Genomic DNA, 14,251 nt, shown 5'->3' with positions numbered 1-14,251 from the left:
GCCATGTGCCTTCTCACTTGAGAGAGAAACCCTGAACTTCATCGGCCTTCTTGAACTAAGGTATCTTTCCTTAGATGCCTTTGATTGAACATTTCTATAGACTTGTTCTAATTGGGACACTTCCTCGGCCTTAGAACTCTAAACTAGCAATTTATTAAATTCCCCTTTTTAAAAGCCATTCCATTTCTGGTATATTGGATTCTGGCAGCTAGCAACCTAGAACACTGTATGATCCTGCAGCCCTGTTGCTAGGTATGTATCTGGAGGAACTATGAGTGGGGACAGGAATGGGCATTTTGCACACTGGTGTTTATGGTGACAATGTTGACAATTCACAATGGATGGATATGGCCTAAGGATACAACTACTGAGGGAAGGAAGGAGGAATTGTGGTGTACACATAAAATGGACTACTGAGCAGCTGCTACAATGAATGAAGTTGTGAGGCATGGAACTAGGCAAATGAACCTTAAGTACAATGTGTTGAATGAAAGGGCGGAAACCAAAAAACAAATTCTATCATGACCTACACATATGGACTAATTATAATATAAAACTCAGAAGATTGAAGTCAAGAGCATGGATTATCAAGTTGGAGGCTATTGTAAAGGGACCTAGATTGTAAGCCCTTACAACAGTCACATGTATTTCGGAGTTATAATTATTATTTCTAAATTCTGAGATACTGAGCTATGTGTATATAACCTGGTTGTTCCCTGAAACTTCAGGTATGTAAATAACACCTGAGACTCTGAGTTACAGCTCTGAACCTATAAAACTCAGCAGTACCCAAAACAGCAACCGTTACAAAAGCTGAAAGCGTAATCAGACATTGAGTAGAGATATGAATAAACTCATCTGGATAGGACTAAAGTGTATCAGAAGACTGTTTAAAGGATGATATCATCCATATTTTAAAACTTCAACTTCTGTGTGAGACCAAAGGGAAAAATGTTTATTTGGTGCAAAATTAATACTTTGGCTAGTGCATTACCTAATTTAATGTGTATGGTCAGTTTAACTGAACACCATAAGTACATGGAATCTAGAATACGGCATGAGATTTTGTTGGTTTATCCAGGTTAGTGTGATGCCCCGATAAATCTCAGAGTTATTTGGACAGTGAATAAAGAAGTATTTGCAAAGTCCCCTTGGGGGAATTAGGAGAAAGGAAGAAATATTCAACTTCCCCATTTGGAAAATTTCTGATATTCTAGCAAGCAGTGGGGACAACCAAATCAATAGGCCAAAGCCTCGAACCTGGGGTTCGCTCCCATGAAACTTATCCATGCAAAGGCTAGCTAAGTCTACTTAAAATTACGCCTAAGAGTCACCCCCAGAGAACCTGTTTTGTTGCTCAGATGTGGCCTCCCTCTAAGCCAATACAGCAAGTGAACTCACTGCCCTTTCCCCTAAGTGGGACATGACTCCCAGAAGTGTAATATCCCTGGCAATGTGGGCCATGACTCCCAGTGTTAAGTCTGGCCCTGACATCAATTGAGAAAGACTTCATGACCAAAAGGGGGAAGAGAAACGAAACAAAATAAAGTTTCAGTAGCTGGGAGATTTCAAATAGAGTCGACAGGTCATACTGGAGGTTATATTCTTATGCTGTATACAGCTATCCCTTTTCAGTTTTGGGGGTATTAGAGTAGCTAGAAGGAAAAGCTGAAACTGTTGAACTGTAATCCAGCAGCCTTGATTCTTGAAGATAACTAAATAACTACACAGTTTAAGGTGTGACCATGCTATAGTGAAAACATTGTGATTGCTATTTCCTTTATCCAGCATATGGACAGATGACTAAGGAAAAAAAAAAAAGAAGGTAAAATAAATAAATAAATAATAGGGGAAGGGTGGCATAGGATGTTTTGGGTGTTCTTTTGTACTTTCATTTTTACTTTTACTTTTATTTTGTTTTTTGGAGTAATGAAAATATTAAAAAATCTATTGTGATGGCAAATGCACAGCTATATGATTCCACTGTGAACCACTGACTGTACAATCTGCATGATTACATGGTGTGTGATATATATTTCAATAAAATTGCACTTAAATAAAAGGAAAAAAAAGTTGTCAATTCTACACAAAGTGATTTATAGATTCAATGAAATCACAATGACAACTCTAACAGCCTGCTTTGCAGAAATGGAAAAGAAAACAATCAATTTATAAATAGCCAAAACCATCTTGAAAAAGAAGAATGAAGTTGGAGGACTTACATTTTCTAATTTTAAACTTATTACAAAGGTACAGTAATCAAAATAGCATGGTATTGGCACAAGGAAAGGCATAGAGATCAACAGAATTGAATTACAAATTCAGACATAAATCCTCACACCTATGGCCAACTGATTTTCTACAAGGGTACCAAGTTCACTCAATGGGGAAAGTACAGTCTCTTCAATAAATGGGGCTGGAAAAGCCAGATATCCATATGCAAAGAATAAAAGGGCCAAACTGGGGACTATAATTCATAGTATAATTAAAATAATTTATCAAGTGTACAAGGGTACCACACTAATGCAGAGTGTTAATAATAGGGAAAATTGTATATGTGAGTGGGTACATGGGAACTCTGTATGATTTTCCATAAACCAACTTCTCTAATAAAACATAAATTTAACAAAAATTAAAAATTGAGAAAAACCAGTTTTGTTTCTATACACCAAAACAAACAATCCAAAAAGGAAATCAAGAAAATGATTCCAATTACAATTACATTAAAAAGACAGAAATCTAGGAATAAAATTAACCATGAATGTAAATTATTTATACACTGAAAAACATTGCTTAAAAAATTAAGGAATACTTAAAAAATGGAAGCACATCCCATGTTCATGGACTGAAAAACTTAATTTTGTTGATGTCAGTACTGAACAAAGCAATTTACAGATTCAATGCATTCCCTATCAAGGTTCTAGCAAATTTTTTGCAGAGATGGAAAAACCAATCCTCAAATTCACATGTAACTGCAAAGGACCCCAAATAGCCGAACAATCTTGAAAAAGATTAATGAAGTTGGAAGCATCATACTTCCCGATTTTGAAACTTACTACAAAGCCACAATAAACAAAACACTGTGGTACTGGCATAAGGACAGACATATGGAACAATGGTATAGGATTGAGAGTCCAGAATAAACCCCCACATCTATAGCCAATTGCTTGTCAACGCATGTGCTTAGTCCATTCAATGGGGAGAAAAAAACGCCTTCATTTGTGGAAATGAAATGGAAAATGTGGACATGTACATGCAAAATATACCTTACACCATATACAAAAATATAATCAGAACAGATCAATAACCTAACTATAAGCACTAAAACAAAAAAACTATGTGAAGATAACATAGGGGGAAATCTTCATGACATTGGATTATCCAGTCAATTCATACGTATGACAATAAAAGCATGAGAAACAAGAGAAAATACAGAGAAAATCAACTTCATTAAAAATAAAAGGTGGAGCTGTGGTATATATATACAATGGAATATTATATAGTTGTAAGACAGAATAAAGTTATGAAGTATGTGACAACATGGATGGACCTTGAGGACATTATGCTGAGTAGATTAGCCAAAAACAAAAGGACAAATATGTATGGTCTCGGTGGTATGATCTGACATTAGTGAGTGAACTTAGAGAATTTCAGCTAAGAATAAAGACCATCAGGAGATAGAAAATAGGGTAGATACTGGGTATTTGGAGCTGAAGGGATACAACTGTGCAGCAGAACTGATTGTAAAAATTCAGAAATGGATAGCATGATACTACCTAACTGTTATACAACAATGATAGTACACTGAATGAAGCTGAATGTGAGAATGATAGAGGGAGGAAGCCTGGGGGCACACCCCCAGAGAACCTCTTGCTGCTCAGATGTGGTTTCTCTCTCTCAGCAACATGACAAGCAAATTCACTGCCCTCCCCCTCTCTACATGGGACATGACTCCCAGGGGTGTGGACCTTCCTGGTAATGTGGGAGAGAAATCCTAGAATGAGCTGGGACTCAGCATCAAGGGACTGAGAAAACCTTCTTCACTGAAAGGGGAAGAGAGAAATGAAACAAAATAAAGTGTGAATGGCTGAGAGATTTCAAACAGAGTCGAGAGGTTATCCTGGAGATTATTCTTACTCATTATACAAATATCAACTTTTTAGTTAAGGTATATTGGACAGGCTGAAAAGAACTGCCTCAGAGTATATAGCTGTGTTCCAGTAGCCATGTTTCTTGAAGATGATTGTATAATGATATAGCTTTTGCAGTGTGACTGTGTGATTGGGAAAACTTTGTGCCTGATGCATCTTTTATCTACCTTATGGACAGACGAGTAAAACATATGGATTAAAAATAAATAAATAATAGGGGGAACAAATGTTAAAATAAATTTAGTAGATTGAAATGCTAGTAATTAATGAAAGGGAGGGGTAAGGGGTATGGTATGTATGAATATTTTTCTGTTTTCTTTTTATATCTTTTTGGGAATTGATGCAAATGTTCTAAGAAATGATCATGATTATGAACATACAACTGTGATAGAAAAAAAAGAATGTCCATATTGTATGTTGATTGCTTTTTAATAAAAATTTAAAGAAATATTTAAAATTTTAAAATAAATAAATAAGTAAATAAAAAAACATTTTCATTACTAACTTTACAGGGAGGTGAGAAAATACCTTATTCACAAAACAAAGAATAAGATATTTACTATAAAAAATGAACAATTAAAAAATGAAAACTCCTGAAATTAAAAACATTGCCTACTTCGAAGTAACCTCAAATTTGCAGGGGAACCACTTTCAAATATAGCCAACCAATCCCACGTTAGCATACTCTTACTCTACCCTTATCCACTTTTCCAAGAAACCACAACAAAGGCCCTTGCTCATAGTTTTGCTCTCTCTCTCTCCTGTCTGCCATATTGATCCTGGTGTTTTCCCAAGAGAACTGTAAGTAAATAAATTTTTGAAACTCTTTCCATCTGTTTCTGTTGCTCTGTGCTTGGCCATATCTCACACAAAGTAATATGAACAAAACAGTGATGAAAATGTATTCATAATGGATGGTGATAGAACAACACTGTAAATCTATTTAATACCACTGAATTGCACATTTACAATGGTTAAAATGGCAAATGCTATGTGTATATATATGTGTGTATGAATATGTGTGTGTGTGTGTGTGTGTGTGTATGTATCCTCAATAAATAAAAGATAGCACTGGAGAACCAATCCAACAGTCCCAGCATACTAATAATAGGAATTCCAGAAAGAGAAATCAGGGAAGAAATCATCAACAAAATATTTCAAGAAATGACCCAGAATTTAAATTAACAAATTGAAAAAAAGTCCACCGAGTAGACAGCACACTAGATGAAAATTGAATTGAATAAAGACTCATTAGTGTGAAATTTTAGAAAACTGAGAAGACAAAAAAGGTATTACAAACTTCTAGAGAGGAAAAAATGGGTCACATGCAAAAAGATCAGAAATCAGAATGACTTTGGACTTCTCAACAGCAAAACAGAAAGCTAGAAGAACACGGAACAGTGATTCCAGATTTTAAATAAATAAAGGCTAATCTAAAATGCTGTACCAGCATCTATAAATATGGAGATAGAATAAAGACAATTTCACAAATGCAAGTTCTTGAAGAATTTACCTCCCATGTACCTTTTCCTTAAAAACTTAGCAGAGAGAGTGTGCCGCTAAAAAAACATAAAATCCACTATAAGAGCGATGAAAAAGGAAGTCTAAGAAGATAAAGGGAGATACCAAGATGATAGTTTTGCACCAGATGGCCTAGGCAGTCAATCCAGATTAGAACAGTGTGACTAAAAAGACAGACATGTTAAGGACTGTCATTTCCAAATCCCACACCACCCCCACCCCGTCACTGTCATATTCTTCTTTTTAACCTAAAAGAATGCCCAGGTGAGCCTGGCCCAGATTATCTGTATGTGCCTCATCCTGACAACATGATGCTGAAGCTCCTGCCCTCTCCTCCCTCCAAACACCGCTGCAGCATGGATCAGGTGTGGACATGCATTTTACCCCACAGAAATTATTTCCTTTGATCTACTACAGTGAGTGGAGGCAGACCTTAGAAGCAGAAAATCAAAGCAGCCCCCTACCCCTCAATCCATGTTTTTACCAGACAACTAATTTCTGGTCCACCAAACAGACCTGCTGGCGCTCTAACTTTGGTGAGCTCTGGACTCATCCTGACTTCCCCTGAAGTGGCTCTTGTTAATTCAGAGAAGCTGAAGCCAGATTATGACTGAGAGGCTCTGATTAGCTAATCCTCTCCAGGGAATCTTCATCTAATAGTACAAATATTGCCCCTTTACTAACCAGCTAGGTGTGTGCTTGCCATTCAGGTTTGCAAAACAAAATAATACCCTGTTTAGGTAAACTACAATGATAAGCAAAGGAACAAGTAAGAGAAAAGTCAGGGTAGATATTACCTGTGGTGATTAGGAAGGGGAATTCAACTGGGAGGAGTACCTAAGTAGTTTTAAAAGTTCTGGTAATGTTATATTTCTTTACAAAAGTACTATTTCATTATTCTTTATACTGCAGAACATACAAATTTCATATACTCTTCTGTAGAGATACGCTTCACAAGAAAATAATGTAAAGAAATAAAAGGAGAAAAGAAGGGGAAAGGAATCAACTTGTTACTACAAAGGGCAGAGGTAGGGATAGCAGTGGAGAAGCATTAGGATTCACTTACCATTTCATAGGCCACTTCCTCAGATGTATCTGTTTCTAAATTAAAACTGAATTCAATAGCTTCATTGTCTTTGTGTTTGCCTTTTAATTTTTTTGGGTCTTCAACCCACAGTCTTAAAGCCAGGGATGAGTTTGAACAATCATCTTCCTCTGCTAACTCCACCCTCAGTCCTGTATCCTCAGCAAAAAATGCATGGTTTAGGAGATCCCTGATAGACAACCTAACAAACAAAATACACATCTTATTATCAATTTTTCCACTCAAAAGCAAGATGTAGAATTACCATCTTTTAATCAGCAAAAATAATCCTATCAAGTAAGTAGCAACCTTTAAACATTTTTTATATTGACTAAACCATTAATCCTCCTTGTTATAAAAAACAAATCTTATAGCCAACCAATTAATGGAGATGAAAAGAAATCCCTAAAAGCATGCAAACATAGTGACCTTAATTAGAGATTAATTATTGCCAATATAATATAGATACCAAAGTTTTAACATACATATCAGTATGCCTAGAAAAAACTGGAGAAGTATTATAGTACATCAGGTGGACTGATGTCCCTAATACTATCTAAGCGAGAGAGTTAAGTTACTAAAACTGAAACAATAGATTCTTGGCTAAGGATAAAAACATTCCCAGACATGTACAATGCAAATTAGATATTCAAATGACTTAATGAATGTGATAAGTAGAAGCTATTGCCTCCATTAACACAACAAAATTAAGTCCTCTGAATCACAATGAAAATTTTACCTAAGTAAAAAGAATAACTACAACGGGACTGGATATAAAAACTCAGAAATGGACAGCACAATACTACCCAATTGTAATGCAATTATGTTAAAACACTGAATGAAGCTGCATGTGAGGTATAGGTTTTTTGTTTTTGTTTTTTTTGTTTTTTTTTCTTTCTATTATTGTTTTAATTCTTATTCTGTTGTCTTTTTATTTCTTTTTCTAAATCGATGCAAATGTACTAAGAAATGATGAATATGCAACTATGTGATGTTATTAAGAATTACTGATTGTACATGTAGATTGGAATGATTTCTAATTGTTTTGTTAATTCTTTTTTTAATTAATAAAAAAAAAAAAAAAAAAAAAAAAAAGAATAACTATAACAATAGCAGCAAAAGTTACAACTTACTGAATACTTACTACATATAGGTAGGCACTTTGTTAGGTATTTCATATACATTATTATCTTTTAATCAACACAATAACTGTTTAGAGGAACTCCTTAAGCAATTCACTCTAGATCACAATGGCTAAGTGTGAGCCCAGATTTGAACCCTGGTCTGACTTTGAAGCCTGTACTCTTTTCAATACACTAATATGTAAAGAATCTTTTGGAATGTTCCTGCATTCACTGGCAGCAGGTTAAATTAAAATGCTGTACAAAATATGCAACTACGTGATGATATTGTGAGTTACTGATTATATACCAAGAATGGAATGATCATATAGTAAGAATGTTCATGTTTGTATGTTATATTTTAAAAAAAATTTTTTTAAATGCTATACAAACTAAAATCAGAATCCAAACCCAAATGGCTGCTTCATTACAGTACTTTTATGCTCACTTAAAAAACATACCCATAGGCTAACTTTCCAGAAACCTACAACATCCAGATGGATCCGTGGACCAAATCAGTCATGAAACCTAGAGGGTCCAAACTCTCCAGAACATCAGTTAGTTTCAACTCCCTACCCTATATTATTAACAGCCACTTCCAACCTGAAAAAGTTAGAATGGCCATAGCCCAAATACACTTAAAGAATGGGATAGAAAGATCAAAGGTGATGGTGGAGTTATACAGAGAAGATAGGGTTTAACAAATGAATATGATTGCTGAATCATTAAATTTCAATCTTTCTTTTAGTTTCCAGTATCTTAGAGCAGCTAGAAGTAAAAACCTAAAGTTGTGCAATTACAGCCCATACCAAACTCTGAATTCTGTTCTACAACTGACTACTGTGCTGTGCTTTGAAATTTATTTCTTTTTTGTATATATGTTATTTTTCACAAAAAAGAAAAAAAAGTCAATTTTGATGATAAAAAATATTTATTCCTTCTAGCCTCCTATATTCTGGAGCAGTGAGAAGGAAAAATTTGAGAGGATGGTATGGTAGCCCATGACAAACTCTGGGATCTTTCCTGTAACTACTTGTTGAAGAGTGCTTTGAAAACTATTGCTTTGTTCTTTCTTTGCTTTATATATATATGTTCTATTAAACAACAAAAAAAAAGTTAAAAAAAAAAAAAGTCAAGAGGGCCTATGTGAGCTTCTAACATGAAAAAGGCAGACCTGATGTTCCTCCTACTTTTTCTGAAAGCCATGTAGAATAGACAGAAAAACTATCTGTGGCTGTTAAGAAATTAAGACCAGTTGCATAATCTGTATCCCTTCAGCTCCAATTACCCAATATCTTACCCTATTTCTATCTACTGATGGTCTCTGTTTCCAACTGAAATTCTACAAGTGAGATTAGCCACAAACAAAAGGACAAATACCATATGCTCTCACTGATATGAACTAACATTAATGAATGAACTTGGACAATGTCAGCTAAAAACAGAGACCATCAGGAGATAAAAATAGGGAAGATATTGGGCAATTGGAGCTGAAGGGATACAGATTGTGCAACAGGACTGATTGTAAAAACTCAGAAATGGACAGCACAACTTTACCTAACTGTAATGCAATTATATTAAAACACTGAATGAAGCTGATGTGAGAATGACAGAAGGAGGAGGGCTGGGGGAACAAATGAAATCAGAAAGAAAGATAGACGATAAAGACTGAGATGGTATAATCTAGGAATGCCTAGAATGTATGATAGTGACTAAATGTACAAATTTTAAAAATGTTTCTGCATGGGGAAGAACAAAGGAATGTCATTACTGCAGGGTGTTTGAAAATAGATGGTAATCAATATTTTAAAATTTTAACAGTGTGAAACTAAAGCAAAAAATGTTTATTTGGTACAAAATTTATATTTTGACTAGTGCATTTTCTAATATAACTTATGTAGACAGCTTAACTAAATACCATTAAGTACATGGAACTTTGAGAAGGGCATGAGATTTTGTTGGTTTGCCCAGAGTGATGCCCGATAAATCCAAGAGTGATTTGAACCATGAATAAAACAGTATTTGCAAAGTCCCCTTCGGGGAATGATGTGAAAGGGGGAAAATTCAACTTCCCCAAGTTGAATTCTTGATATTCTCACAATCAGTGCGGACAATAAAAGCTATAGGCTGCATCCCCAATCTTGGGGTTTGTTCATTTGAAACCTAACCCCACAAAGGATAGGTCAAGCCTACTTAAAATTAGGCCTAAGAGTCACCCCCAAGAGAACCTCTTTTGTTGCTCAGATGTGGCCTCTCTCTCTTCACCCAACACAACAAGCAAACTCACCACCCTCCCCCTGTGTACGGGGAACATGACTCCCAAGGAGTGTGGACCTTCCTGGCAACGTGGGACAGAAATCCTAGAATGAGCTGAGACTCAGCATCAAGGGATTGAGAAAACCCCTAGAATGAGCTGAGACTCAGCATCAAGGGATTGAGAAAACCTTCTCGACCAAAAGGGGGAAGACTGAAATGAGACAAAATAAAGTGTCAATGGCTGAGAGATTCCAAACAGAGTAGATAGGTTATCCTGGAGGTTATTCTTACGCATTAAATAGATATCACCTTGTTAGTCAAGATATAATAGAGTGGTTGCAGGGAACTGCCTAAAATGTGGAGCTGTGTTCCAATAGCCATGTTTCTTGAAGATGATTGTATAATGATATAGCTTTCACAATGTGACTGTGTGATTGTGAAAATCTTGTCTGATGCTCCTTTTGTCTACCTTATCAACAGACAAGTAAAACATATGGACTAAAAATAAATAATAGGAGGAACAAATGTTAAAATCAATTTAGATTGAAATGCTAGTGCTCAATCAAAGGGAGAGGTAAGGGGTATGGTACACATGAATTTCTTTCTGTTGTCTTTTTATTTCTTTTTCTGAATTGATGCAAATGTTTTAAGAAATGATCATGATGATGAATATGCAACTGTGTGATGATATTGTGAATTACTGATTATATATGTAGAACGGAATGACCAAATGTTAAGAATGTTTGCGTTTGTTTGTTAATTTTTTTAAAAAAATTAAAAAATTAATTTAAAAAATTAAGACCATATTATATTTTGGGTACTTTAATGTCTTTAAACATTACTCCAATTGTGTTCTAAAAACTATGGTATATGAAAACATATTTAATTAGATCTTTCAATAAAGTATGACAATAATCAATACACTAATCAAATTACAGGTAAACTCCCTAGCATAAAGAAACCTCTTTAGAAATTCTAGCCTTGTAAAACCATAGGTACCTAGGAAATTCAGATCATCTTCGCTACTAAATACCTAGAGCTGTTATTTTCTGTTACGCTATTTGCCATTGGGGTACTGTCCCATAATGAACATTTTGAGGGATCTATATCTCATCTCCTTAACTAGATTAAACCACAAATCCTGCAAGGGGAAAGCCTTAGGCTTTACATCTCGATGTCCTCTATAACATCTCCAAACAATTTTTTGTGTAGGTGTTATTCCTGTTTATTAATTTAGAGATTTATTGCAATGTGCACAAATTTTATTTTATTTTAAGTAACTTTATTGCATCTAATGTTTAACAATAATGAACGAGTGCCTGGGTAATATTACTACTCTAAGAACCTAAAAATAGTTTCAAATTAAAGATGAAACATTAGTGATTATTTTAGCTGTTCTTTTGGCTTGGAATTTGGGTGCTCAATTTTATTAACGTGGTTTTGATAACAATGGAAAGATTTAATATAATACACATGCCTTCATATATAAATATTTTTAAGTTTTTATCTCTGTTACTAAGGTTTGCAAATACTACGACACTCAAATTTCAGTGGAAAAGAAAAGCCATGGAAATGCTATTTTTCATTTTAGAATTGCTTTAATTTTTTTAACTTGGTTGTCAAAGAAATCCATTTGGTACCATATTTAGTCTTTGCTCTAGTTTATTTATTTGACCGCACTGACAAAAGGTCACCTTATTTTTCTATTTTGCATAGTTTCTGGTGAATACATTCAATTAGAATTACAATGTCTGTTTACAAGCACTATAATGACATTTACATCCTAGGGTTAAACAGTGTGATCATTATCATTAAATATTAACACCCTCCCAATCATGTCCCGCTCCATGCAAGTAAAGTCTCTTAAGAATAAAAAAACATATATATATATACCTAAATGTGCTTCTCAGTACAAGCATTAAGAGTGCTCTGTAATAAAGCTAAACAAGCATTATCTTATAGGCTTTATATATAGAAAACTAATAAGAACAGTGATGGTCAATGGAGTGCTGATGGAAATAATTTCTATAAAAGACATATGTTTTAGTCAGGGTTCTCTAGGGAAACAAAACCAAAAGAAAAGATCTGTAAATATGAGATTTAACAAGGTGTCTCACACAACTGTGGAGATGGCAGAGTCTAAAATCTGTAGAGCAGGCTGTGAAGCTGGCGGCTCCATGAAGGGTCTGGACAAACTTCACAGGAGAGTCTCCCTGGCTAAAGAAGCAGTGAAAGAGTCTCTCTTCTTTAAAAGCCTCCAACTGATTGAATTATCTCATTGCAGAAGACACGCCTTATTGGATTGCAGATGTAGTCAGCCATAGATGCAATCAACTGACTGATGAATTTAGTAGACTGCCATCTATTTTACTTCTAAGTACCCCATGATCTACTAGCCAATGCCACAAGTTACTGCAAGTCAGATAATTTTGACTACTGGTTTGAGTCTACTCTCCATCATGGTGGCCACTCCCACCTTGTCCATTTGTTGCCACATGGCTTCTGCCAACTGGGGATCTGATCATTCCCATTGTGTTTAAGAATTCCAGCTCAGTGACAGCAGTTCCTACAGTAATATCTGACCTACAGAGTAATATCTGGCCTACAGAGAAGGGCGACTACAGAGCTCTTCAGGGATGATGGAGGTAGTCTCACAAATTTATTTCTCAAGGTTCTGGTGAAAGATGTGTCCTATGGACATTCCTGGGGTGTATGAGCAGGTCTTCCATGATAAATTCACTCTAACATTCCAATCACTCTAAGCCTCTGGATCCCCTCATCTACATTATACCAGGGCAGTTCTGGCATTGCAACCTCAGGTAATGTCGACCACCTTATGATTCATGTTTCAGACAACCATCCAAACAGTTAAAGCCCTCTCTAACCCCTCAAGCTACAATACTGAATGCAGAATCTCTGCTTAGTTGGCCCTTATCAATAAACAGCTTAATCCGACTTTATATTCCCTCCACATTATCCCACACTCTTAATATCTATTTCCACATATATTCCCCTGATTTCTGTCTATATACACAGAATAACAACATGAGAAAACTCATGCAGTTCTTTTGGAGTATAGTGTGCCTCCTCATGGGTCACACTTTGTACCTCACCTTTCAGGGCCTGTTGGAACTTTAGTCTAGTTATAGGTACTGAAGAAAAGAGGGGTGGTAGGGGTGGGTCATGAAAAGAAATAAAAGTATCTTTCAAGCCAATTACCTCAGGTATTCCGTTGCAGTTTCATCTAGTGAAACAAGATTAATCACTCCAGACAGAGGAGTGAGGGCTGTTTCCCCAGGGGAGGTGGTTATAGGGTTAGCAGGCACTAAAGGGTCATTAGGTGGAGGCTGGATGGCAGACTCCTCTGGGTGTATGGAGGTCTGGAGGCCAGGAAGCTGTTTCCACAAGGCAGGCTGAAGGTCAGGAAGCTCTTTCCTCAGGGCAGGCAATTACAGGTCTATTTAGCAAAGGCTCAGCAGATTCCTGGGATTCCAGCTCCCCATCACCATCATTATAAAGCCATGTATCCCCATTCCACGTTTCAGGATCCCATTCTTTTCCAATTAAAGCCCTTACTTTAATAGCAGACACCTAGCAAGGTTGAAATTTTAGTTTACATTGTAAATCTGCTACTTACACAATAAGGCTCTGTGTCTGGTTTTCAGAGATCTCAAGTCTACAACCCAGGAAATAAGATTTTCTTTCAGGACAAACATGGAAACTTACATTATTCATATGGCATTTAAGTTGCACATTTCAAGCCTTCATCTCATCCCTTTCCCTCATCACTGTATCTAGCACATCTAACAACAACCAGGAGCATCATTATACCTCTTAATTCCATAAAACTTCAAAAAGGTGTCAAAACATTAACATGCAGAGCCTTGCCTCATATAAGCATACAATTAGCAGAATCTAATAGTAATATTTTGAGTATGTCCCTTGCAAACTCACCCAAAGTAAACTGCCAGTACCACCTTGATTATGGAAACAGAGTCATTAATGCCTGTGTATCTAGTCAGAGTAGAAAATCAATTTTTTTTTTAACATGGGCAGGCACCGGGAATCGAACCCGGGTCCTCTGGCATGGCAGGCAAGCATTCTTGCCTGCTAAGCCA

The 14,251-nt window shown here is 35.9% G+C and overlaps 1 protein-coding gene across 8 annotated transcripts in view; it reads right to left on the bottom strand.

Moving 5' to 3' along the window:
- The window catches only part of WNK3 (WNK lysine deficient protein kinase 3), a 168,558-nt gene that overhangs the window by 104,933 nt on the left and 49,374 nt on the right, over window positions 1-14,251 (bottom strand). For all 8 annotated transcript variants that reach the window (XM_077145630.1, XM_077145632.1, XM_077145631.1 and 5 more), the window contains one exon: window positions 6,739-6,958. In XM_077145630.1, the coding sequence (XP_077001745.1) occupies window positions 6,739-6,958 (220 nt within the window). The remainder of the gene's footprint in view (window positions 1-6,738; window positions 6,959-14,251) is intronic.

Source organism: Tamandua tetradactyla, chromosome X (assembly GCF_023851605.1).
Source record: "Tamandua tetradactyla isolate mTamTet1 chromosome X, mTamTet1.pri, whole genome shotgun sequence".
Lineage (NCBI taxonomy): Eukaryota > Metazoa > Chordata > Mammalia > Pilosa > Myrmecophagidae > Tamandua > Tamandua tetradactyla.
Note: the sequence above shows the minus strand (reverse complement) of the source record. Positions and strands in the feature narration are given on the sequence as shown.